The following is a 24,353-nucleotide window of genomic DNA, read 5'->3' as shown; positions in this document are numbered from 1 at the left end:
CATGGCTAAATGAACAGCATACTGTTTTATTTTTGTTCAAGTAGCCCTGATGATGCAGTTATCTATCCTACTTGGTGCTGTATTGTTGTGGAAATCAACCCCAGTTAGGGCTTAAAACACATGTTTTGCATTTGTACTCATTATTATGCATCAAAGGACTATTCATAAGTGATTGGTAAATTATGATGAAAAATAAGACAATGGATGATAAGCAATGCTGCCGCATCTGGTCGTACCTGACATTTAAACTTGCGCTGAGCGCATCATTCCGTTCACTTCCTCGTTCTCCACCAATCACATAACTCGCATACAGTCACGACGATCAAGGTACTTTGACAATCCCTCGGAATTCAGACAACGAATTAACATCCAGTTTACCCTCCCCTATTCCTACCGACATAAATCCCGTCCTTATCAAATAAATATGAAGTCTTATTTCACTTCAACTTCACTTTGCCCCGACCGCCACCCCCGACCCTTATGTAATGACAACCAAAAACTCTAGGCTGTGCTAAAGTTAAGAGGCAAGTGGTTTACGGTGATGATTCGTTGGAGAAGAAGACTAGCGAACAATATTAAACCAACCGTCTCATCCGATTCAGCTGTCACTCACTCGGGTTCGGTCGAGTGGGGAAACACTCTACCCGGAAAGAAATGGCGATGAAGTGGATTCGCTTCTCCTTCCTCGCCCTCGCTGTCTTGTCGCTGTGCCCCGACGCGTCCGGTGACAGCAGCAGCGCCGTGAAGAAGATGAAAATGCAGTTCGCTGCGGGCCCGTTGCTCAAGTTTCAGATTTGGTAAGCGTGACGGAATATGGCGAGTCATCGCGAGCTAGCACGACGATGTTAGCTAAGGCTAACTGTTTTTAAAATCGAGTGTCTTTTTGAATCGTTAACCTTGGAGTAACACACACCAAATCGTTTGTGTCCTCGTTACAATGTTCAAATTCGGGGCGAGTATTTTATGTACTTTTGTCAGTTCTTGTTGAGGCCCTTCGGAGTGTTGACAGGGGGCAACTCGGTTTACGACGGAGGAGCGACGTAAGCCGAATGTCTACGCACCTGCTGTCGTCACATGTTACATTCATAATTGCAATAAATATTTGTATGACAATAATTTTGCTTAAATGTAGCACGACCAAACAACAAATCGCGAGTCCGTCCAGTGGCGATCCTTGCTTGAATGGTACACTGTGCGAACCCACTTCAACCACCACCATTTACACACCAATAGAAAACCCCTGTAGTTGAGTTAAATATTTTCTTTAAAATGCATAATTTATAAACGACAAGACTGCACCAGCAAAGAACATTTGAAACTAAGAAAACATAAGAAATGTCGTATTTTACAAATAAAATCTTAAACGAACCTTATTGCAATCATTGAGAGTTTGTTTCTCAGCGTGTTTGCTTTGTTTCATGTTTAGGTTTAGATTTCACAAGATTTATTGCGGCTGCACATATTCCGCATGCCAGAAACCATTACATACAACAAATGTTCTCCAGAGAAGTTAGCTCTGTAAGAGTTCCAGGTTAAAGTTTACACTGGAGCCGGAAGAATAGCAGTCTACTCTTGAAAACAGTTTGTAAAAACTGAATGTTTGTGTCCTGGCAGCATTTCCTGAGGGTACAAGCGGGTGTTTGAGGAGTACACGCAGGCCTTGTACCAGCGATACCCGGACATCCGCATCGAGGGGGAGAATTACCTTCCCATCCCCGCCTATCGGTGAGAGATTAACTGACAAGTCACGAGCGCCTTGTAATCTGCTTTAAGTGTCTGGCAGGACGACCTGGATTATTTGAAAGGCTCTTATAAATGAAATGTTTTATTATTATTATTATCCATTGAAGAAATTCTCATGAAAGGTGCTTGAATGTGAACACGTTCTAAGTTAAAGGAGACGAACCTTTCAACTCTTAAGTGTCAAATAACATGTTTGACACGCTCTTTTCTACCCTCAGATGTAGAAAAAAAAATTAAAGGAATTTAAAAGAAATTGTTCCTTGTCAAGACTGTGGCTACTCCGAATTAGGGGCTAAATAAGCCTTCGGAGTTTGAACAGTAGGGACATATTTTTCACAGCTTTTGCTTGCTAGGAAACAAGCTAACAAATTAAATCTTGGCCTTTTATCTGTGCTGCTGTCCATGTGACTTCAAGTGTGTTATCAACAAAGTTCGGCCTCTCGTGCATCAAGATAGCATGAATCAAGTTGAACACGTGGTTGATTTTAATCCCTGGTTATTGTCTTTGTTGTGTCTCCCCTCCCCCAGGCACTTTGCTTCCTTTCTGTCTGTCTTCAAACTGCTAGTGATTGGGATGATCATTATCGGCAAGGATCCGTTCGCTCTCTTTGGCGTGCAAGCCCCGGGGATCTGGGAGTGGGGCCAGGGAAATAAGGTACGGGATTGTTGTGGTTGAAGTCTGCTGTTTTGGTTCCTTTCTTTAGTTGGTGGACGTCCTCAAGGGTGTTGGCTGAAGGACGTGTCGCATGCCGGGTACTCTTAAAGCCCCACGGGAGTTAATTAGCCTTCAAGAGTAATGTTTGCGAGCGCTCTACGGACCGGGGCTCACATTTGTGTCAGAGGCTCAGAAGGAACAGCGAGTGTTGTGATTGGCTAGCCGCTCTTGGGCTAAATCTGGTTGTATTTCAACGTTTCTTTCAGATATACGCCTGCATGATGGTGTTCTTTCTCAGCAACATGATTGAAAACCAGTTGATGTCCACTGGAGCTTTTGAAATAACATTTAATGGTAAGTAACTTTGGACTCTGAGCCACGAGTGATGTGAATATGGACCGGTCTGAAGTTTTATAGGAATGAGTGGTCACTAACTCTGGGTTTTGATTTGTCTGTGGATCCACCTTGTCTTTATAATGAACGTACCGCGTGTATCAGTTGTGCTTACAGTTGAATGGGCCATTCAGCACGCGGACGAGCTAACAGTTAGCCAGTTAACAGCCAGTCAAAAACCCGACTCCCACATCACTCACCAGAATCAGGCCCCACCATTTAAAGCCGCACACACTCAGATATTATGTGGAACAATAATACCTCTCGTGCACATTTTACTGTTTAAAAATGGAACTCTATTTTTTTTAATCTGATTGTGTCCGTCAATGAGAATCAACAGAATAATGGTTTGTAAAAATATTCGACAGCTGCAAAACCCTATTGTGTGTGTGATTGTAGATGTGCCAGTATGGTCCAAACTCGAGTCGGGCCACCTGCCCTCCATGCAGCAGCTGGTGCAGATCCTGGACAATGAAATGAAGCTGAACGTTCACATGAACACAAAGCCGCTTCACCACTCCTAACAGCACTCCTCACTGTGCAGGCCGCAGCCGAAAGCCCTTCCGTGTAAGGACACTGCCATCTTCCCACTATTTGCGTTTCTGCTCTTTCTAATCCACTGCCCGCACCCCTCCAGGTTTGAGGTGGGCCTCTCGCAGGGCTGTGACGTGATATTTATGAAGGTCTGCGCTGAAGGCAGGACCACTGCTAGCACAGACTGGATGACCCCCCCTCACACAACACAGCCCTCAGAGATGATCTGCCCCTGACAGCAGAGCGGGCTTGATGGTGACACTGCCAACCAGTCGGTCATTTTCTTGAACTATTCACTCAACATTTGATCCAAGCAAAAAGTCGAATTACGAGTTTTACATGCTTGCGTATAAAGTAGTCCGATAAAACATATAGCACCTGAGCCAAATGTACACGCTGCTTAAAAAGTCACCCTGCACTGGCATTTTTTTGATGAGTGCAAATCTACCGTCTGTATTATGCATTGAAATCTTCAAGTTGGCTATATTCAAGCTTTTAAAAGACTTTTTGTCAACTGAAGTACATTAGAGAGGTGTTGGCTCTTCCTGCTTGAGGTTCTGGACCGAATCCTCTCCGCTTCTCCAGCGGCTCAAGTCAGGGATTCCTGAACTTGAGTGCCAATTCCACCGATTTGCCGACATAGCGGTAATAAGTCGGCACACACTCGCTTGTCGTTTTCTGTTCTGTTGTCTTTATTCATTACTTGCCACACGCACACAGTGAGAACTCAACCTGATCAGATATGGAATACCCATGAACTTCCTGCATTCTATTTTTGCGACATATACATTTTCAGTATCATATACCGTATGTACCTTGTGTAGTCCAGATTGCATCATGTTTTCAAAATTCAAGTGCACGGTGACTTCTCGAGCATCCTGTCGAATTAACTCTCAATTTATTGTCGTCAAAGTAGCTTCAGCCCTTGTAGAAAAGCGACTCGTCACGCTGTTGTCAAACTAACATCGGGTGGTTGTTTTTTTTTTCTGCTATGATTTCTGAGTAATTTTTATATTTGCATAACTTGGAATGAGTTGATACAGTGAATTAAAAAACCTCTTGTGACGATGAAGCAGTCGGGGTGGTCTTCTTCCATTAGAGACAGTCCTGGAGGCAGCCCCTGATGAAGGCGCGTTCGTGCTGGCTCATCAGTACGTTGGTGCTGACCTCCAGGAGCTTTTTGCCGAAGACGCGGATGCTTTGGGCCGGCGTGCTCTTCTGGTGCAGAGGTGTCAGAAGACTCCAGTTGAGATGCTGGATACACAGGTGGATCTTCACTCGAGCGGCCAGCACGAACAGCTCGTCTTTGAGCAGCGAAGGTTCGCCCGCGGGCGTCTCTCTTGTGCATTTACACTGCAGGGGGGGGAACGCATTTGCTCCTTAATGGAGCTGTCTGGATTTTTACATGCGCATTAATCTGACATTGGAAACGTTTATTTCAAAGTACGCATCACAGAATCCATTTTCCGAAAGGTTTTGAGCACTAATGGGTTAGAGAAGCTCCTCAGAGAGTCGTACTGCATTTATGAAAAGCTTTCAACAAAATATTACATTCAGTGCATTTGTTGGCCTGATAGCAATTCCTTTTTGAGGTTTTAATGAGGAATTTCCTGATTACGTTACCTGAGCGCTGCAGCTCCCCACGCTACACCGTGCCTGTTGACCGTGAGCTAGGAAGGAGACAAAAATTTGATCCTTCCCCAGGACCCGCACCCCGATGTGCTTATTGAGGGACAAGAAGAGAGGAGGCAGGTGAGGGGGCGGAAGCGTTTTCCAGCTCCAGCGACGAACCCTGGCACCCGTCTCATCCAAACACTGACCACCGGAACTATTTAGGCTCAACCTAAAGCGAGCGGAGAATCGGTGCGGTGTAAATGGCATGTCCGTCTTTCGATTATGAGCGAAGCGGATGAACGGCAATGTTTCTTTTTTTTTTACCCTCTGTTTACCATATATTTCCGTTGCCATGGTAACATGTTGCCTTGCCGTTAGCCTGGAAGATTGCTCGGATGGCTCTCGGGGGTGTCTGGTTGTTGTCGTACACGATGCAAACCCTTTCCTTCTTTTTGGTCACGACAAAGACGACGGCCAAGAGGTCTCCCGGGTAACTGTCGGCAACGATGAGTCGATGTGACTTGCCTACGTACAAAATCGTGTGCTCTGTGGTCAAAAAGGTACTTTGCAGAGAGCGCATACTAGAGCTGAGCTGAGCCATCTGGGAACAGGTTCAGAAAGGTCCTGCCATCCATGTAAAATTTCTGGTGGAATTCTCCATCCTGTCAACACAGAAATGATTAGAATGGCTGAGTGATAAAAGTTAGCAAATGTGATTTTTGCTTGAGAGCGAGAGTGTGTTTTCTCCCCTTTTGATGACAGATGCCAAACAGAGGCGGCTTGTGGTCGCAAACGGACTCTCTGGCCTCTTCCTTTTTCAGTTGCACAACATTCTCCGCGACATTCTTGAGTGTCCAGCCGCCCTCTTCCGCAGAACCGCCGAGCCGGAAGCTGAGGATTTTGGCCTCTGAGGCTGTGAGTCAACAGACAATAATCCCGGTGCAACAATACATCCCTGAATAAAATGGGACCACGGATGAAATGTCTTTCTCCACTCACAAGGTTCCTGTTGGGAGGCGTCGTCGTCTCTCTTTAACCCCGCCAGTTCCCTGAGGCGACACGTTGTTTCCGTTCAAAGACTCAAATCGTTCATGTCTGTTGCAGGCTTTTTTTTTTTTTTTTGGTTTAAAATGTCTTACATCAGTCCACGTGAAAGGTCACTAAAATTTTGGGCGTTCTTTTTCTCTCTGCCGCTGAGCAGCGCCTCTACGGCTTTGTCTTCCCGCCTGTGCAAGTCCTCGTCCAGTTCGTCCTTCACCGAAGGCCTTTTCCTCACCAGGGCCATGCATAGCCTCCTGCGCTGGGAGCAGCAATAGCTTGGCACCGCCTGAGTAGAGTCGGGACACACACGCACGGTCGACCATGAGCTTTGCCCAGTGGCACTTACGGTAAGAACACCCGCGTCCATTCTGTCTCACCTCCAGCTCGTCTTCCCATCTCACATCCAGTACGGGCCTGGCGGTTCTGTGGCAGTATTCACATTTTCTTGGACACTCAAATGGAGGCTGGGAGCATAAAAAGGAATGCTTCAGAAGAACGGTTTATCAGGGGAGGAGCTAAGATTAACCTGGGTTGTTAGCGGAAGTTCCAGAGAGTCTTTGCTGCGTTTGCACATGTATACGCATTTTTTTCCAAATCATATCTGCAAGCAAATTATTTTTGTGGATAATGGTTTAAAATCAGTTGCAGACGATTGATGTGATGTGAAATCAAGTGTTATGTGTTATGTCATCTTACACTTGAGAGGTGGGCACACCCTCCCAACTATTTGTAAACAAAAAGTCAATTTTCCATTTGATGCCCCCCCCCTTTTTTTTTTCTACAGATGGTCCGATAGCGCTGTCAAATTTCATCGGAATACCTCCAAATGTGCAGCTGTGATGGAAAGTCGGGGGTTGTCAGACTCGCGGTGGTAGCTCAGGACTCCCGCTCTGATGCAGTGGGTGGGCTGGTCACAGAAAGCCTAATCGAGGGAGCATGTCACTCTGATCAATCATGGAAGTGAAGAAACCAAATGATGTCAGCATGCAGTCATATCCTGCCTGCTTGGCTTGTACTTACATAGTTGTTCAGGTCACGGAGGAGCTCGCAGATATCATATTCTAACTTTGCCACTGCATTTTCTACGGGCAAAATAGATTTCTTTTAGAGTGAAGTGGAAGCTGTAGTCAAAACTCTGAAGTGGTACAATTTGGGAGTTCAACCACAATTATTTGGGATGCAAATCTTGGACTTCAATCCGTTAACATCAGTGATAGTGTATACTTGGGGTGATTCTCAGTTTACATAAGTTTGAATGTGATTGGTTCATTCCGAACGCAGCTACAACCTCAGTAAGAGGAGGGTGTGCACACTTGTGCAACTGCATTATTTCATTTATTTTTAATTTTCCTCTTGACAGGCAAATAAATCTTATATTTGGATTTTTTTTTGTATCCAGCTCAACAGGAGTCAGCGCCTCACTGGAAAAGGAATGTCACTGCAATGTTTTGTTTTGTTTTTTTCAATTGAACAGGGGTGTGCAGACTTTTTTTACATCCATTGTAGATGTATTTGCCCCTTCTTCAGGAGAAGTTACTTGCGTCTTGGAGAAAACTCACTGGAAATGCTGGACCTCATCGTTTTCTGTTTTTTCTTCTTCCTCTCCACGCTGCTCTTGCTTCTGGTGCAAAGCTTCTATCCTGCAGACCCAAGAGGAATTTAAGATGCATTAATAAGCAAGTGGTTTGCATTAGCATGTCTGCCAAACAGCCCTTTAGATTCCGGGTTTGAATCTCTTTGTCGCGTCGGATTTTCAGGCTTTTTATCTAGGTGCCCCCTGCGATTTGCTTGTATAATAGATGAATGGACGCAACATTTAATGACAAGTAAGATCATCATGTCTTGTAATTTCTTCTCAATTATGTTTGAGTAGTGTCAAGTGGATATGGCTGCCAAGTTGGAATCCATGCACTCCATACACACGCAAGGTATTTAGATTGTAACATGAAAGATAACGTAGAAAAAGAAGATAAAAGTTTGGTCAGACGTTAAGGTGCAAGTCAACTCACCCACGCTCCAGGCATGCATGCAACAATGTTTCATACCCCCTATTGTTGTCAGTAACCACGGAGATGAACTACTTGTGGCTATTATGTGTTACCGTAGCAACCTCAATCTGATACAATGTCCAGTGGAGAGGGGTGTTAGTTAGTAGCTCATTTTAGTTAATCACTTGTCTGTTCGTTTTCAAGTTAACCTGATCTCAACCAGCAATGTCCTGTTTGATTATCCACCCACTTACAGTATTTTCATCCTTACGAGCTGCAATTTTTGGGATGTAGAAGGAATTTAGTTGGACAAAATTCACATGAAAATGCTATTACGCGCAGGAAGTCCGGAGCCGAGATTCAAACCCAATATGAATATGCAAAAAAAAAAAAAAAAAGAATGAACTAACCAATTTTGCCATGTGGTGGCTGCTCCAGAGCGTTTAAGCAGCAGATTAATTTGGTTTTGTTTTCATGGAGAAATCCCTTTGATACACATTTAGTGGCTGAAACCTGGAAAAATCAATGACATAACCTTTTACTTACCAAGAATAGCAAATGACTGAAACGGCATACTGCAAACCTTTGTTTCGTACTTTCATTTATTGACCTGCGAACGTCACAAGCCCTTTTGGGAGCAACCATATCAGTTCAGATGCATGGTGTCATTCTTCATTTCTCCAGCAGATGGTGTCAATAAGCAAACTAATTGTGGTTTAACATTCGTAACACGAAAATAACACTAATTTGGGACATTTATTTTCACCCTCCGTGGACTTCAAAGGGATATTGCAGTATATCACACGTAGGTTATTTTCGGTAGGTCAAATAAAGTTGAAAGAGTGATGAACAACAAGCATTTTGCGAGACGGGACTGTAGAGCAGAGTTGAACGTCGATGCGAAAGTGATTAAAACGCGAGTATGACGCCAGATTGGTCAAAAGGCGGGGGGAGGGTGAACGAAGTCCAAATAGTGACGTTGCTCTACCTAGCTAGGCTTATCACAGCTATCTGTGCAGTACTGTACTTATTTATTATTATTATAAAAATGACATATTATTATTTACTTTTCTCACTTTTTATTTTGACACAATATATGAAAAGTGTATAGCTCAAAATAACTATCCATGTTATAATTTCATATTTGATGTTACAAGCCTTCCGGCTCCGACTTTCCCGTGTGGAATTTACATATTCTCCCCGTGCCTGTGTGGGTTTTCACAAGGTACTCCAGTTTCCTCTCACATTCCTAAAACATGCGTGGCAGGTTAATGGAACACTCCAAATTGTCCCTAGGTGTGTGTGTGTGCGCGTGCGCGCCCGGATGGTTGTTCGTCTGTGTGCTCTGCGATTGGCTGGCAACCAGTTCAGGGTGTACCCCGCTTACTGTCCGATGACAGCTGGGATTGAATGCTCTTGCACGCCCTGCGACCCTTGTGAGGATAAAGCAGATAGGAAATGGATGGATGGATGGATGGATGTGACAAGCCCCGCCTTTTTTTAACTCTGGTGCCCTGCCAGGTGTGACCAATTTGCAAATAATCAATTAATCCCTCCTACCCAGGCTTCTGATTGGTTGCTGCAGCTGCCACCAGTCACACTACCAGGAAGTGCTGCTCAATTCAAAAAGTAGCTCACACCTGGCACAGTCTGGCCTTGGCACGAGTTTCACGCATTTAGCAACAAGATGCACAAAGACAAAAACGCAAGTGCTACGTTTGGCCAGATTACCGCAGTACTTATTTTAGCCTGCTTTTTGGCACACACGGTTGATAGCTATCGCCTGAAGAAGGCGGACAGAAGAAAATATGTTCCTGATGGCTTTCGGCGGGGTAAGATTATGTTTGGGAAAGTTCCTCAATGGGATCCTTCAATGCTGGATGAAGAAGCCAAGAAGTCAAACACTTCAGTGGAGGATGACGATGCTTATCAGGCCGATTCTGCAGGTATGAGTACATTTTTAAATTGCCCCATTTTCCAGCTCGGCTTATGTGTTTGTTTGTTTTTTCACTTAATATGTTGCTTAGGAGGCTGGGCCGTGAACCCTCTGCCCGTGCAACCACCTGCATCGCAGGAGGCCTCATGGAGACGCATGACTTCCCTGCAGTGTGGAGATAACCACATGAAGCTCAGTGTCAGAAGACCAGGCCTAACCCACATGACAGTGCAGCAAGGTTAAGTGTCAAGCTTCGGACAAAGAAAAACAAAACCAAACAAAATTGTCATTATCAGTTGAGTTTGATTGTCCCCCTCCCACCCACCCCCTGTCTCTTTTATTCTGCAGCGCCCAATGCACCTCCATTGCCTTTGCCTCTTGTGCCCTTAAACTGTGGCTACAATATGCATCGAAATTCCTTTGGGTTCCTCATGTATGTTCCATATGGTGGTTGTTACATGCTTCAACAGGTAATGCTCACACAATGTCAGGTCTTAAATGTCCTCTCCAAATGGGAATATCTTATAAGGGCAAGCCTGCAACAATTAGTTTCTCAAATTATTATTTTTGGTTTAATACTTTTGTCGTCTACCCATACCCGGTGGTGCGCAGAGGTAATGGTGTCATTTCTCCCCTCTCCCCCCCCCCCCCCCCCCAGGCTGGAAGTTACGTGCTTCCCATGTATTGGCAGGGAGTTCCAGTCATCCTCATGTGCACCAGACTGACTCCAACTGATGCCCCTAAGGTTACCAGTCCATTTCACTTTGATCAAATGGTCACCAAGGGGCCTGATGCTCAACATGTCCCCAAGTGGCCCCCGGCCCAAGGTCCAGTCTCCCCACTAGGCATTTGGGAACCAGTTGACCCCCGCAGCCAGGCCCAGTCTCCGGTCATGAGCCCCAGGGTCCGATCTCACCATTCTGTGCCGCATGTGCCCAAGTGGCCGTTATTCCCCAGGTGGCCACCAATGCCCCATAGTCCAGGCTCCCAGCCTGGGCTTCAGAAGCCCCCAATGCCTCAGGACCCCATGTTCAATTTTGGGCTGCAAGCACCTCGGAACCCCTTTGCGTCGCAGTACCCCAACATGCCTCACATGCCCTATATGCAAAATCTGCCTCGCCCATACCCTGATCCCCAGGTGATGGGCCAGTACCCATATTTCAATCCCTCCCTCTGGACCTTCCCCGGACATCCAGCACCAGCTGGGAACAAGTACCCAAAGAATCCAGTTAAGACAGCAACTTTGTCAAAAGTTCCTACTTCGATACCTCCAGCGCAGACAACAACCAGCCCGCCATCGACCACGACTGCGGCAACAGCCGCTGAGACCACGCCGTTACCGTACAACCCATTGTACCAATTTCCCCCTGAGCTGATGCACTATATCTCCTATGAAGACTTGCTTGCTGCAATGTATGCTAATCAGTGAAAATTACTCCAATAAATTCTCTAAACAAGCGGCTATCATTTGTAACATTTCATGGTTGGTGCCAAATTTCTTCACTGACTTCAGAGAAGGGAATGACATCGCATGCTTTAATCTGAAAGTGACAACGTATGAGTTGGATTTTGACCGGCCTAGAACTCTCAACTGCAAGCGTACTTTTTTTTTTTTTTTTTTTTTTTTTTTAACTTTAATTTAGGTTTCATACCCAAATGTGTAACCGAAGCGTAAGGGTTAGTTTATCATGCTACATGCAAGATGGCGGGAAAATAGTGTGCCGACTTATTTTCAGTGCAATCACGCACCATCATTGCGTCAACCTGGAAAGTTGATACAAGGATCAGTTTAGTTTTGAGTAACTCTCGTGACTAGGGCAAGTTGCTATGGTGATAATTTGAAGACACTGCGCCCCCCCGCCCCCCCAAGTAATTTTTCGACATTTAATGTTTGAATATAAAAGCTGAAAAATGTACGGATTGAACTAGTGAGTTATATACACTTGTGTGAAACTCAACTGTTTTTGGGTGTGGCTAAAACGAGGCCCACTTCGGCCCCCCCCCCCCCCCCCGAGTTGCCCACCCTAACTACATAACGGACCGCTCTCATTTCATCATTTGCAAATGTGTTTATGATTTGACCCATTTCTACCTCTACAGCATGTAGTTTGCTAAGAAGCTATGTTAACAGTATCTGCTGTGTAAACCCATGCGCAGCGTAAGGCAGGGTATTGGTATATAATCCTGATCGAGACTAACATTCTATTTTTTTTTTCTGGTGTTAAGAGCGATTTTATTTTTTCCTCAATCTGCTCAGAAAATGAGGGGCGGTTGTCCCCAACAATTGTAAATGTAACCTGTTCAATTCACAGTATGTGTGGCTAACACCACGTCGGGATGAACAACAAAGTGTGATTTTGATTGAGTGTCGCGATGAGAGCTGCTTGAGGAAATGACTTGAAGCTTGCACTTGCCAAACGAGATGCGGACATGGTTGTGTTGAGTGTATCATATATTTTTTTTACAAATCATTCACCACCATAGAAATGTCAAGGACTACAGGGAGTACTACGGGGAGTGCAGTAATCAAATAAGCTAACAGTTAGCCTACCTTATTTCTTTTTCTACTGTAACAATATTTTATTACTGCATCCGGGCACACAATTGCCAATTTAAAAAATCAACGATAAAAACGTGCGTTTGTGTGTCCCAGGCATAAGTGGTTGTCATGACAACAGAAGAAGCGATGGTAAGGAAGGGATGGTAAGGACCTAACGAGCTCACCTGTTCTGCCCTTAATGAGCACAGGTGTGAGCTCCGGCCAGACCGACGCCCACCAGCTAAAGAGCAACCTTTTTTTTTTCCCTTTAAGAGCTGCTCTGCAGTCCCCTTGTCTCATTGTCGAGTGTTCCCACCCTTTGGTGAGTGTCCTCAAGTATGGCGGTGGACGCTCCGATATGTCGTACCGTAGCAGTTGTCTTGCTCCTGTGTTCCTTTGTGCCGAGTTTCAGCTGTTTACCGCAGAAGAGCCTTGGTAAATTTGTCCCATGGCAATTAGCTAGCGAGAAGCTCGGAGTAAGAAAGGGGAAGATTCTCTTCAATGGGAAAGAACTGAACTCCTTGTCAGAATCTGATGCTTCGGGTAAGTCTGTGCCTTCTCTTCCACTTGATTGCCTGAAACTAGATGGCTGGTTGCATTTGGCACCCGAGACTTCACTCTTGACCAAATAACATGACAAAAACATTTAAATAAAGGCATCTAATTACGGCTGGATGGCGGCTCTTGAGGATCGGCCCTGGTCTTGTGCTCTATTAATGTAACCATAAATTGCTTGCCTGCAGTATTGGGCCGAATGGCCTTGGGGCCCAGTAAAAATAAAAATGTTTATCTAAGTAAGAAATGAAAAGAATGCAACTTCTTTCCATGCTGTGAAATGATCAGCTTCATGTGACTCTACTTTGTACTCTCACTTTTTCTCTCCAGGAACGTGGGAGGAGGCATCACAGTCTGACGAGCTCGGAGAAGTTGAAGCAGCATGGCGGCTCACCAATCCCTCATTGCGATGTGGTCCTACAAAAATGACTTTAAAAGTCATGGGCCGTGGAGCTGTGAACTTGGAACTCGACCTGGGTAACGCCAATGTTATTAATTTCATATTTGAGCCACAGAATACCCGAGTGGGTTGACTCCAGTTTGTCATTTTGCAAATATTGAGCAACAACAAATGGCGTTAGCCCAATCTAGTTCTTGTTGGCGCACTTTTCATCTGCTAACTGTCCTTGTTTCAGGCTCTGGGCGTTCCCTACCTCTAAGCCAGATGCCGGAATCTTGTGGCCATTCGCTCCATCAGAATTCTCTTGGCCTTGTCTTGGTTGTTTCATATGGTGGCTGCAAAGTGATGCGAGAGGTATGTGGGTGTTAGTCAAATGGGAGATGCTGTTTTTTTTCTGGTTCACAATATTTCATGGGTGTTTTTATTTTTTTGGGGTGGGGTGTTTGCATGTGTGGTGTAGGTCTCCCTTGTTCACAGCTAACCATCATCCATCCAGTTCATTTGTGTGTTAGGAAACTTGGTCATCATCTGCAGTTAAATTTACTCGCTTGACCCTCCCGGTTGTAGTACTCGCGAGAGAGTCCAAACAATCACAGTGCACCATATTTTGCTCCTCCCACACATGTTCGACCCCTGCCCAGTTTCCATCAGGTAAAGGGGTTGTAACTATTCAGTGGCATCATAACATTTGTGGAAATTAGTTTGGTAGAAACCTGCCCCGGAAATTTCAAAGTCACTCTTTCTCGGAAGGATTTTAATTATTACCGGCACTAGTTATCAACAGTCTGCTCAGTTTTATTGCCTCAAATCTTAAACTGACCTCCAGTGCTGCTAGACATTTTTTTATTTTTATTTTGTTTCAGAATGGATATCATGTGCTGCCAATGAGCTTCATGGAGACTTCCGTTACACTCGCCTGCCCCGTGTTCCCACCCTTGACCCCGCAGCATCCCATCCCTCTAATTGCCCGAAACGTAGACCGCTCCAAGCGTGACGAGGACAAGCCCGCATCTGACGAGAACCTTCACCTCCGATACCAGCACTATCATAACTATTTAAAGTACCTGTACTACTTGCACATCCTAAAGAATCCCCACATGTATCCTCTTGTACATCGCGCTTACAATCCCATGTACCAAAGCCCGCATCTTGTTTCTCACGCCTATCCGTATGTTCCAGTGCATCATCCACTTTATGCTCACTATCCACAGAACCCCGCGGCCCCCTATTGCCACCCACCCGGGGCGCTTTGTCCTTTGCCCCATTATCTCCATCCCCATCCTCAAGCGCTCCAAAATAGTGAAATACTTATGGACACCAACCACGGTCCAGAAACATTAACGACGCCGCCCTCTCCGACCGCCGATCCCGCAACTACTACTACTACAACAACCACTGCAACTACTACAACTAGAAAACCTTGTAGACGCATCATCCCCACTACTACAGTTAGTCCTACGGCTGCTGCTACTACAACCAAACGACGGTGTCGACCCAGAACCCATCCGGAGAATAAGCACTTCACCCCTTTTGCCACCAACCCCTTCGCACAAGAAATCTCGTACGACGAAGGCGCTCCAATTGCAGGTAACCCTAAGAGTTCACCTCTTGCTGGCTACAAATCTGGACCACTACAGAGCTACCAGTACTGGCAACAGGAGCCCTGGTTTTCCCAAGAGGAGGATAAAGACATCCCCTTTGACTGGGATGATCTAGAACCATAGCCCCTGGGTAAGAGTCACTTGGTCGTGAAATCGTTTTGAATGGCGGTGTGGTAATGTCTACTTCTCTTTTTAGGGACTGGCATTCAATAAACGTTTTAAGGAAAAGTTGGTTTGTAGTGTGTGTCATCTTTGCTGTCAAATGTTACTCAAAGCGCAATGCAATCATGGATTTCAGGAAATCTTGAGACCTCAATTCGGCTATTGACTAGTTTTGCGGGGGTTTTTTTAAACGTTTTTAGAGCAGGCTACTACCAAGACGAAAATTGTAGTAACCCTGCAGTGGGCAATGCATTTGGTCCCTGGGTCTTCCGACTTAATCCACCTGTTACTGTCACATTGCTATTAAAACACTAGTAAAACTGCTGATTGAGACATTTCCCATGTGTCAAGTCAAAAATTTTAGTTGCTGTACCCCGCTAGTCTAAAGATTGCATTCTGATATTTGTGGAATAAGAATTAAGCAGCAGAATGCACCTATTTTTATCAATCTCGTGGGCGTCCATTTAGATGGTTGCTGTAGACTGTAAATGACATCGCAGGGCCTCGGGGCTCAGCGACCGGCCAATCGAGGCTCATCTGTTTACTGGGTTTGGTCATGTGACGGTCACAAGCTGAGCCTTCATCTATTTTGATGTCCTTTTTTTGGCCAGCAAGTGACAAAATGGATTTTGCTGCTTCATATTCCGCAAACACTATCAGTATGCCAAGTTTAGGATGTGTGGTTGGCTTGAATATATTGTGAAGAAAAAGTTTGAGTGTATTTGCGTTCATGAACTAAGTCTTGAGGCATCTCAAATCTGGGCAAAAAAAAATTAGAATTCTGTTTGAAATCAACCTCCATCATACAGAAATGTAGATACTCTAACCCCCCCTCCCACCCTCCAATTTTTAACGTAACCCTTGATGTTTAACAAGCCTCCTGGAACGGATGCCATGTGACTATTTTTTCCAGTGACCAGAAGGAGCAAAACTGGTAACTTCAACCGTGCTGTCATTGCATGTTTTGAGCACGAAATTGAATGTAGCAGTATTTTTCTTTTTTTTTTTTTTTTTAAACGTGGATTAGATGCAGTCAAAAATGGTAATAGTAAACAAAAATGAGGAGGGGATAAACTGCCCATTGTTTTTCTTTTTTTTTTTCTTTTTATTAATCGTTTATGTGCAAAACTTGCTTTGCTTCACAGTGCGCATGCCCCCTCCACCCCATTCTGTCCGTTCATATATATTTCCACATGGCACCATCTCCTACTCCGGGCACCCCTGGCCCATGATGCGCATCTCCACGCATCATTGGAGCCAGGCCGCACGTGACCTCCTAGTTCATGTAGCATTGCCAACACGGGGGATGCGCGCTTGTGTTGCTGCTCTTCGCCGGGCACTGAGCCTCATGACCCTCCTCTAGTTGCAAATTACAACCACAAATGCTTTTATAAATCCCATTAAGACATTGGAGAGGAAGCTTCTTGTTTCATTTGCAGCGCTTGGAACTACATTGAAAACCAGACGGTCTCCAATGAAGGTGAGTGCTTTTTGTGATATTTGCGGCCCGGATGCATTTTAATTTCAGGAGCGTTATGACCGCAATGACACTATCGCATCCATTTTTAATGTTCTGTTTAATTTCCTTTCCGTTTATAATCCAGAGAACATGAAGACGGATACAGCCATTGTTCAGGTTATCTGATTTTCTGCACGTCTCGGGGCAACCAGGCAATCCTGTCCATGGAGGAGGACTATGACGTGGACATGGGTGAAGTGTTCATGGGAAGGGTCGGAGCAGGTCAGTGGTGGATGGACTTTGGGAAGGCGGACGGCACAGAGTCGGAAAGAGGCTTCATGGTGAATAGTCGCAGCTGGGCTGAGGAGCTGCAGGAATGTTACAGCGGTGGAGCAGGCAGACTGTCCAGCATTTCGGTCAGTTGTGTTTTTTTTTTTCTTTTTGCGGTAAGGGTTGCATGTATCAAGTCTTGGATCTGTAAATCTGAACAGAACAACTATGTTTGAGCACAGATTTTTCACTCTCTTCTATAAACAAGACATGCTTGATGTAAGCAACCAGAATTGGTCGCAACGATTACCCTGATGCACAAATAGGTCATTTAATCATGTGTGGGGAAGATGATAAGCACAAACCATTCAAATGAGGATCGCATTGTGCCATCTGGACTTATTTTGCCCCTGAATTTGGTTATCATTTTTATAACCAGTTTTTAAAAGGAGGCAGAACTCCCTGGAGAAAAAGCGCAATTGAGCAGGAGCTGGGATTCGAACCTCAGAACTATTCGGTAGACGTACTAATCATTCCATTGTTCTCCTCGAGGATAAACCAATCATTCCAAATGCATGGCGCGGTACAGTCGGCCCAGCCACTGACATGCAATCAAATCAGCTCACATTTACTCAAAGTGACTATTGGAGCAATTGATTCGGTATCGACATGGGTTGCGGGTCACATTCATCAGACTAGTCAGCCATGACGGGCAGTTACTCGTGCCAACCATTGAGATCGATGCGCTCACAGTTTTCGGACTTGAAAAAGACAGCAAGAATGGAACCAGTGAAAAAGATGGAGGAACAGATAGCACATCTGGAGGCCAACAAGCACCTCCTTCCATCCTTCCTCTCCCGCATTTGTCTTCCCAGGCTTCCCCCTCGCCCCTCCTCCGTGCCTCTCCCTCCCTCTTGCAGTATATGAGAGGGTCTCCAGGGTCCGGCTCCACTGCAGTGGAGAGGAAGGGCAGGGTGTGCTTGCGTGTTCAGTACGATGCGATGAAGGATGGTGCACCAGGAGAAACGCGTTTACCAGGTGTGTGTCGCTTCGTATGCGCGTGTGTGATGTCGTGTCATGTCGAAGCAGTTGTCAGGTGTTACGTGATTGGCACCCATCCCTGTTGTGATGCTTATGGATGATTCAGCGATACAGGGGGGCGGTCGTGTTCTTGTTGTCGTCTGTGTATCTCTCCGACTACATCCATTAGATAAGATGTCTGCGTAAAAAAGGTGTTCAAGTGAAATGTATAGTACCGCTACGTAAGTGTATGTGAGTCTGATGGAGATCTGTGATCTTTTATCACACATGATGTGCCACTAATGAGTGTGTGTGTGTGTGTGTGTGTGTGTGTGTGTGTGTGTGTGTGTGTGTTTGTGTGTGTGTGTGTGTGTGCGCGTGTGCGCGCACCATGAAGAAAAAAAAAATCTGTCATACACATAGGTAGCCTTGGGACATGCATCTCATTAGGCAAAAAAAAAAAAAGCCAGAAAAGAAACATAGGTGCTCCGCTAAAGCTTTGTGATGACATTTCGATAAATGGTGATGCTAGAATGCAGTAATAAAGTGCATTTATGGGAACACGGTGAAAACGTGATGCATGGTTGAGGTGAATGAAATGAAGGAACTATCTTGAAATGGGTAAAATATCAAATATATTGCTCTGCACTATACAACAATAAAGCAGGAGCTTTACCACAAGTGGTTAATGTGGTTCGTTCTAGAAGGTTTCGAGACTGAATGTGCCTCATCATTCCTTCATCCATTTCTATTGCATCCAGGGTGCTCCCTGTCACTCTCATGATTCACTGCCAGGGCCGACATGTCACCTGTCCATCCAATATCTGATCATCTCAGGATGCACGTTGTGCATTGTTTTTTTCTTCACAGTTGCAATCAGTTCCCTCCTGTCAGCACATTTGTCGTGGTCTCATGCAAGTGAGCGAGCCCTTATCCCACCCCGCACGGTGTGAGGCCAAAGGCTATACTGGATTTCGCTACCATGACAACCGTGTGGAGGCAGAAGCTTGTGCACGCCACCAATCGCAAATTCCAAACACGTATACAGTACCCACTTAGACTCCGGTCGGTGTGTCAGTTAGCTTCATTGTAAGATCCCATAAGGGTGGAGGTCCAGAATGGCTTGCTTAAAGGCACATACGGAAATATGCAGATGGCAACATAATTACTTGCTGATTTAGTTTCACACTTGATCTGTGGGCATTTTCATGATAATACTGAATGCCGCCTTTAAAGCACTCTATACAGTGTTATATATTGTCCCCACAATATCTGAGAGTTGTGATGTTGTTAACAGATGTCTATATTCAAGAGTTACAGGGGATTAAACTCTGGCTGGCTGGTTCTATAAATGTAAACAATTAATATAGTGGTGCCTTGAGATACAAGTTTAATTCGTTCCGTGACTATGTTCAAAATTACTCAAATAATCTCACAGATACTCTTTCCCCATTGAAATGAAAGGAAATACCATTAATCTGTTCCAGGCCCCTCCTAAAAAAAAGGGAAAAATGTTTAACATGCTTTTAATAAGGAAAATAACATCTTATAATCTTGCAATTGCCCAACACGCAATAATGACATGAACAGAATGTGAAGAATTGAGCAGGTTTTGACACATTTTTTCCCCTTCACTTTAATGGACATTGTGCTACTCCTTGTGGTGTGCATATCTTGGCCACCTTGGCAGTGTAACTGACTCATTAAGCTGTAGTAATAGAGGTCAAATTTCACAATGGATAAAGAATATCTGTAAGACTATTGATTTACCCGCTTACATGTGTTGCTCCACCATTTCTGTTGAAATAGCCATTGCTTAAAGGGATGATAACACTTTGAGTCAGATGCCAATTGTTAGGCATTTTGCATTGTTAAACCGACTTTCTTCAGGCAACACTATGTGGTTATTTTAAATACTTTGTATACTCTTTATTTTATGTTTAGTTTGACAGTAAACCTGGAGTGGCATTAAATAACTTGAAACTTTTTTCTAAAGTAGAGACTGGCATTAAAAATCAAAATAACTCCAAAAACGTCATCAAAACCAGAGAAGAATATAAATTTGAGAATATCTGACAACAATATATTAATCCAGAATGTTCGTGTTGAAGAATGACCAGCATCATCCCGTAACCAGGACATTAGTTTCCTTTAATTGTATTTGTCTTTTTTTTTTTTTTTGTCCTGACAGGCCCAGCGAAATGAGAGAGAGTCTATTAGGCAGAAACTTGCCCTGGGCAGTTTCTATGACGACGAGCCAGTCATCTTCACCAGCTGCAGCAAAAACGACCCGTCCTCTCGGTGGGTTTTTTGAAAAGGAGCCTGTGAAGTCTTGTTTTTCTTTTCGATTCTGACTGACATGTTTGATCTCACCGTCTATTTTCGACACCGGCTGCTGTTCCCTCCCGCTAACATCATGGATATTTAATTATGTTTGCCACTTGTTCTATTTTTTGTTTTTCAAAGGCAGCTCTACTCAGTATTGAAACAGCCGATGAATACTGTATGAATGCGTACAAGGAGGCCTCAAGATTCAATTTACTTCGACATAATGCTGTCTTTATAGTGTGTCCGTGTGCATGTGTCTGTCAGTGGTGCCCTTCATATTTAAATCCTATTTATATCTGACCTCATTCTGGATTCAATTACTCTTCAAATCAGATTTTTTTTGTGTGAAATAATGATGTATCAAAGGCACCTTACGGCGATTCGTATCACCTTCATCACAAACCCTTTTTTTGTCTTGTCTTGGTTCTACTATCAGGTTCTACAGCGGAGTCAACCTGCAGGTGTGTTTTGTCAACGACAGCAGCAGCGACAAGGACAGCGATGCCGAGGACAGCAGGACAGAGACCAGTCTGGACACACCCTTGTCACCAGTGGTATGCACAGCTGGAGCGAGCCTGGACTGTACTTTGAAACTCTAAATGAGGTTCAGTACAAGAGCTATATCAAACAAAATTGCCTTTACATAGATGATAATGCTCAGGCAGTCCTTGGAAACATTTCCCCCTCTCCAACAGTTTGAGAATCCACGCAATGTGCAACCAACGTCTTTCGTATGTTCCTCATGACACTAATCCAAGTCCTTCTGCTTCAGAGCAAGCAAAGCTCGTCATTATCGGATCGAGACACGGCGGAAGAGGACTCGGATCCGCTGGACGACTGCGGCGGCTTCTGGCGGGTGCAGCGGAGGCTTCAGGAGGAGGCTCGGGTGGCTCTGGCTCTGGCTCGACCCATGGCCCGTATGCAGGTGGAGGTGGAGAGGCAGATTCAGCAACATAGACGCTCGCCTGTGGCAGATCTGGTTAGTCAGGAATTACATTTGACTTGAAAGGGTACAGCACGGCTTCTCAAACTTAGCTAAACAGCTAAAAAAACAAAACAAAAAAAAAACTTTATTCTCCAAGTGTTAATAAAAAATATATATACAGTATATATATGTAACGATGGATGTCTTGAACTTAAAGTTAAATGCAACTGAATTGTAGTCAAGGTAATGGGGCGTTTGCATACCACTAAAGCAGTGCTTCTCAATTATTTTATTGAGTTTTACACCTCCCTGGGAAGAAAAAACACTGAGCGTCATCTTTAGGCATTTTGATGTCATTTTCAGGTGACAGCTAGTAGCAAAATGCCCCTCCACCCCCGACATAATTAAAGAGGTTTGATTTTGCTACTTAATTCATGAAAATATTCATCAGAATGCCGTGTTTGGGGCCTTTTTTTTTTTTTTTTACTTCCCTTTTAAATTGGTAGCAAATTAATGCGTTTCGCTTTTGTGGATGCACGCAGCTTCCCAATCTGCCTCACATCAGCGAAGGTTTGATGAAGAGGAATCTGAGGCGAGGCGACATGAGGGATATGAGTCTTGGGCAGCTACAAGTCATCACAAACGACCTGCACTCGCAGATCCAGAGTAAGTAGATCAGACTCGAGTATTTCAGTCACGCTTCGTAATCCATTTCTGCCTTTGGGCACAGAATGTGGGTAGCTGCTTTTACTCGGATCTCCTTTACGATGCACGGTGGCTTTGTGGATAGCATGTCTGCTTCACAGTTGTGAGTGTACATTCTAGGTCTAAGTGAGGAGCTGGTGCAGCTGCTGCTGCTTAGAGACGAGCAGCATGTTGAGCAGGATGCCATGCTGGTGGACATCGAGGACCTCACCAGGTGAACGCATTCCGCCCAATGGCCACTCACTTGATCACCTACAAGCATTTAAAACAGCTAACAACATCCAGAGGCAAAGCGGAAGGAACAAAAAGATTTTTAAATGTTTAGATGACCTTAACGAAAGGTATGGGGGAGTGGGGAGTGGGGGGGGGGGGGTGGAATCAAAGTTTTTAACCAGGTTTTAAAAACATTTACTCTTTGGGGTGACTTCACTTCTGTTGGCACGTTATTCCAATTGTGTGCAGCATAACAGATAAATGCCGCTTCACCATGTTTACTGTGAACCCTGGACTCTGCTAATTGAGCCAAGTCTGCAGATCTTAAATCCCTACTGGGCTTAAATTCAATCAGCATGTTTTCAAGCCCCAAACCATTCACTGATTTATAGACCAGGAGCAGAATTTTAAAACACCTGTATATTAGCTATTGCATTTCAGGTTGGGAATGTAGGTCAGCGCTCGTAGGCGGCCCACCTCTGATAAATCCACATGCACTGTACGAGCTCTTTGTCTTTGTCTTGATACAGACATGCTCACAGCCATCAGCGGCACCAGGCTGAGAAGGCAAACGCTAAATGAATTCCCGTGTGTCCATCTGCACGCCGTCCGACGTAGTACCCACTCAATGGATTGTCACTTGTGTTGCCAAGGAAACTCCGTCTGTGCTGTCTGTGGAGAAAAGAAGAGGCCATATCGTGTTTGTACATGCACATAAAGTATTGCACCACTGGACCCAGTTGACAGGCTTTTTTGCTTTCCACTCTGCTGGATTAAAGATGGCATATTTCATAGAGTTAAAGGAATCTTCCTGACATATTTCCATGACAAAACCAACCTTATGGGTTTTTGCAAAGTGCATTCTTAGAGGGATAGAAGGGGAGCACTTGTACACTTTGTTCTTTATTTGTCCGTCATAGTTGAAACTGGAATTCACTGTTGCAATAGAAGTGTAGTCTCCCATGTTCATTTAAAGCATCGCTTCAACGCTGCAGCACTACTGAGAATTCCGAAGACACACAACTGGATGTACAACAATCGCTGCTATATAGTGCATACTTTTATTTGTACTTTTTGAGCTTTACCTTTGCACATTTCCATTGCGTACATCTGTACAACCCATAAAGCATATGAAAGGTATTTTGTCCGAGTCGAAAAAGCATCATGAACTGCCTCAAAGCAAACGTTTTTTTTTAAGGCTCAATTTACAAAGCAAGAAAAACTGAATAACTTCATCCCAGACTGAACATATATCTATTTTTTGTGATTGAAAGGTTTATGGACTGAAAGGATGCCTCTTCAAAAAAACAAAAACACTTATTGCTCATTGTCAATGTGTCCTTTTAGCACAAAGTCAACTTTGTTTTTCTATTGTATGCTACGTGGATACATGTCCTGTATAACGACTGTAAAGATATGGGATAATAAACATTTTAAGTGTGTGCAATAGCCCTACCTCGTGAGTTTTTTTGGAAATTGCATATGACCCAACAAAATTGCTACTTTAAAAATGGTGTGACATTTTGGGTTATTTTAAATTAAAACATTTTGAGTAAAAACACATTTTGTTCCAGCTGTTCATCCTATTACAGTGGCCTTGAATTTGTTTTTTTAAATTCAAATACAATACTTTTTAGTGCATTTCGGTTGTATTTAACATTTAAGTACAGTACTTTTGCATGTAATGATTTCGAAACGTTTGTTTTCAAACTACTTTATTATTTATCATTAAAGTGGTACGGGGGAAGCCGTTTTTTTTTTCTATTTTGAGGTGGTACTTGATGTTAAAAGTTTGGGAGCCACTGGTATTGATATCTATTGCTGCGTTGTGTCCAAATTTGGCCTCGACACCCCAGTGTCCAAATTCAGGTGGCCTTCATTTCCATGGTGACGGACGCTGAGCAAACGCTACTTCATAGCACTTTGATAGCCTAAATTACGTTGCGCTTCCTGTACACTCAAATTCTACACTTTCTTACGTCTCGTCTACCAGCTGAGAACTTTGCCGGAGGATCAGTCAAGTGTAAGTCGGTTGCCTTAAAACCACCAAAAACACACACTACAGTCTTGTGAACTCTCAAGTATACTGAACTCAAGTGTAGTCTTCCTAAGAACATAAGCAAGGATGTTCTTCATAAGAAGGCCAGTCTCTTTGTAAATTGGAACGACTGTTTATTTTTCAGTTTACACTATTTTACACGTTTTATTGCGTCGTGGATCTGGATAAATACACATTGAGATAAAACAAATAATGTTCACTTTAATTCCTGTA

The 24,353-nt window shown here is 44.2% G+C and overlaps 5 protein-coding genes across 7 annotated transcripts; 4 read left to right on the top strand and 1 right to left on the bottom strand.

Moving 5' to 3' along the window:
- The first annotated feature begins 594 nt into the window (after positions 1-594).
- On the top strand, positions 595-4,397 carry selenot1a (selenoprotein T, 1a). Its single transcript, XM_086129216.1, has 6 exons — positions 595-797; positions 1,615-1,725; positions 2,272-2,398; positions 2,665-2,752; positions 3,191-3,358; positions 3,429-4,397. Exons 1-5 carry the CDS (start codon positions 655-657, stop codon positions 3,313-3,315), a joined length of 594 nt encoding a protein of 197 aa, XP_085985342.1. The 5' UTR covers positions 595-654; the 3' UTR covers positions 3,316-3,358; positions 3,429-4,397.
- LOC147195151 (glutamate-rich protein 6) lies at positions 4,299-7,615 on the bottom strand. Its single transcript, XM_086129217.1, has 11 exons — positions 7,540-7,615; positions 7,001-7,062; positions 6,801-6,902; positions 6,358-6,444; positions 6,079-6,266; positions 5,939-5,988; positions 5,691-5,852; positions 5,522-5,603; positions 5,275-5,433; positions 4,949-5,168; positions 4,299-4,678 (listed from the first exon to the last, which is right to left on the bottom strand). Exons 1-11 carry the CDS (start codon positions 7,556-7,558, stop codon positions 4,421-4,423), a joined length of 1,389 nt encoding a protein of 462 aa, XP_085985343.1. The 5' UTR covers positions 7,559-7,615; the 3' UTR covers positions 4,299-4,420.
- LOC147195150 (uncharacterized) lies at positions 7,612-11,366 on the top strand. 2 transcript variants are annotated; one of them, XM_086129215.1, is made up of 4 exons: positions 7,612-9,914; positions 9,996-10,142; positions 10,253-10,374; positions 10,563-11,366. In XM_086129215.1, the coding sequence occupies exons 1-4, from the start codon at positions 9,656-9,658 to the stop codon at positions 11,331-11,333; spliced, it is 1,299 nt and encodes a 432-aa protein (XP_085985341.1). In that variant the 5' UTR covers positions 7,612-9,655; the 3' UTR covers positions 11,334-11,366. The 2 variants fall into 2 exon arrangements, with proteins under 2 accessions (XP_085985341.1, XP_085985339.1); XM_086129213.1 differs by having other exon boundaries at positions 7,612-10,142.
- Positions 11,367-12,781: 1,415 nt separating this feature from the next.
- Positions 12,782-15,122, top strand: LOC147195149 (uncharacterized). The gene is made up of 4 exons (XM_086128376.1): positions 12,782-12,986; positions 13,329-13,475; positions 13,634-13,752; positions 14,262-15,122. The coding sequence occupies exons 1-4, from the start codon at positions 12,782-12,784 to the stop codon at positions 15,120-15,122; spliced, it is 1,332 nt and encodes a 443-aa protein (XP_085984502.1).
- Positions 15,123-16,450: 1,328 nt separating this feature from the next.
- LOC147195148 (schwannomin-interacting protein 1) lies at positions 16,451-23,523 on the top strand. Of its 2 annotated transcripts, XM_086129857.1 has the most exons (8): positions 16,451-16,641; positions 16,766-17,036; positions 20,102-20,211; positions 20,675-20,792; positions 21,011-21,217; positions 21,706-21,829; positions 21,989-22,082; positions 22,612-23,523. In XM_086129857.1, exons 2-8 carry the CDS (start codon positions 16,845-16,847, stop codon positions 22,661-22,663), a joined length of 897 nt encoding a protein of 298 aa, XP_085985983.1. In that variant the 5' UTR covers positions 16,451-16,641; positions 16,766-16,844; the 3' UTR covers positions 22,664-23,523. The 2 variants fall into 2 exon arrangements, with proteins under 2 accessions (XP_085985983.1, XP_085985984.1); XM_086129858.1 differs by lacking the exons at positions 16,451-16,641; positions 16,766-17,036 and adding an exon at positions 17,766-17,928.
- The last annotated feature ends 830 nt before the right edge of the window (positions 23,524-24,353 follow it).

This window comes from Hippocampus guttulatus, chromosome 14 (assembly GCF_054856545.1).
Source record: "Hippocampus guttulatus isolate MCC_2025c chromosome 14, RoL_Hgut_1.0, whole genome shotgun sequence".
Classification (NCBI taxonomy): Eukaryota; Metazoa; Chordata; class Actinopteri; order Syngnathiformes; family Syngnathidae; genus Hippocampus; species Hippocampus guttulatus.
This window is presented reverse-complemented; position numbering and strand designations above follow the sequence as displayed.

Bases quoted from the DNA above. Each gene is read 5' to 3' on its own strand.
- LOC147195151 (XM_086129217.1), bottom strand. The intron at 6,267-6,357 runs GTGAGACAGAAT...GACTCTACTCAG, and splicing joins GATGGGAAGACGAGCTGGAG to GCGGTGCCAAGCTATTGCTG. The intron at 5,169-5,274 runs GTAAACAGAGGG...CGCTCGCTTTAG, and splicing joins CATGGCAACGGAAATATATG to GTTGAGCCTAAATAGTTCCG.
- LOC147195150 (XM_086129213.1), top strand. From the start codon at position 9,656: ATGCACAAAGACAAAAACGCAAGTGCTACGTTTGGCCAGATTACCGCA. The intron at 10,143-10,252 runs GTTAAGTGTCAA...TTTATTCTGCAG, and splicing joins CCACATGACAGTGCAGCAAG to CGCCCAATGCACCTCCATTG. The intron at 10,375-10,562 runs GTAATGCTCACA...CCCCCCCCCCAG, and splicing joins GTTGTTACATGCTTCAACAG to GCTGGAAGTTACGTGCTTCC.
- LOC147195149 (XM_086128376.1), top strand. From the start codon at position 12,782: ATGGCGGTGGACGCTCCGATATGTCGTACCGTAGCAGTTGTCTTGCTC. The intron at 13,476-13,633 runs GTAACGCCAATG...TCCTTGTTTCAG, and splicing joins GAACTTGGAACTCGACCTGG to GCTCTGGGCGTTCCCTACCT. The intron at 13,753-14,261 runs GTATGTGGGTGT...ATTTTGTTTCAG, and splicing joins GCTGCAAAGTGATGCGAGAG to AATGGATATCATGTGCTGCC.
- LOC147195148 (XM_086129857.1), top strand. From the start codon at position 16,845: ATGGAGGAGGACTATGACGTGGACATGGGTGAAGTGTTCATGGGAAGG. The intron at 20,793-21,010 runs GTATGCACAGCT...CTTCTGCTTCAG, and splicing joins ACACACCCTTGTCACCAGTG to AGCAAGCAAAGCTCGTCATT. The intron at 21,218-21,705 runs GTTAGTCAGGAA...GGATGCACGCAG, and splicing joins GCTCGCCTGTGGCAGATCTG to CTTCCCAATCTGCCTCACAT.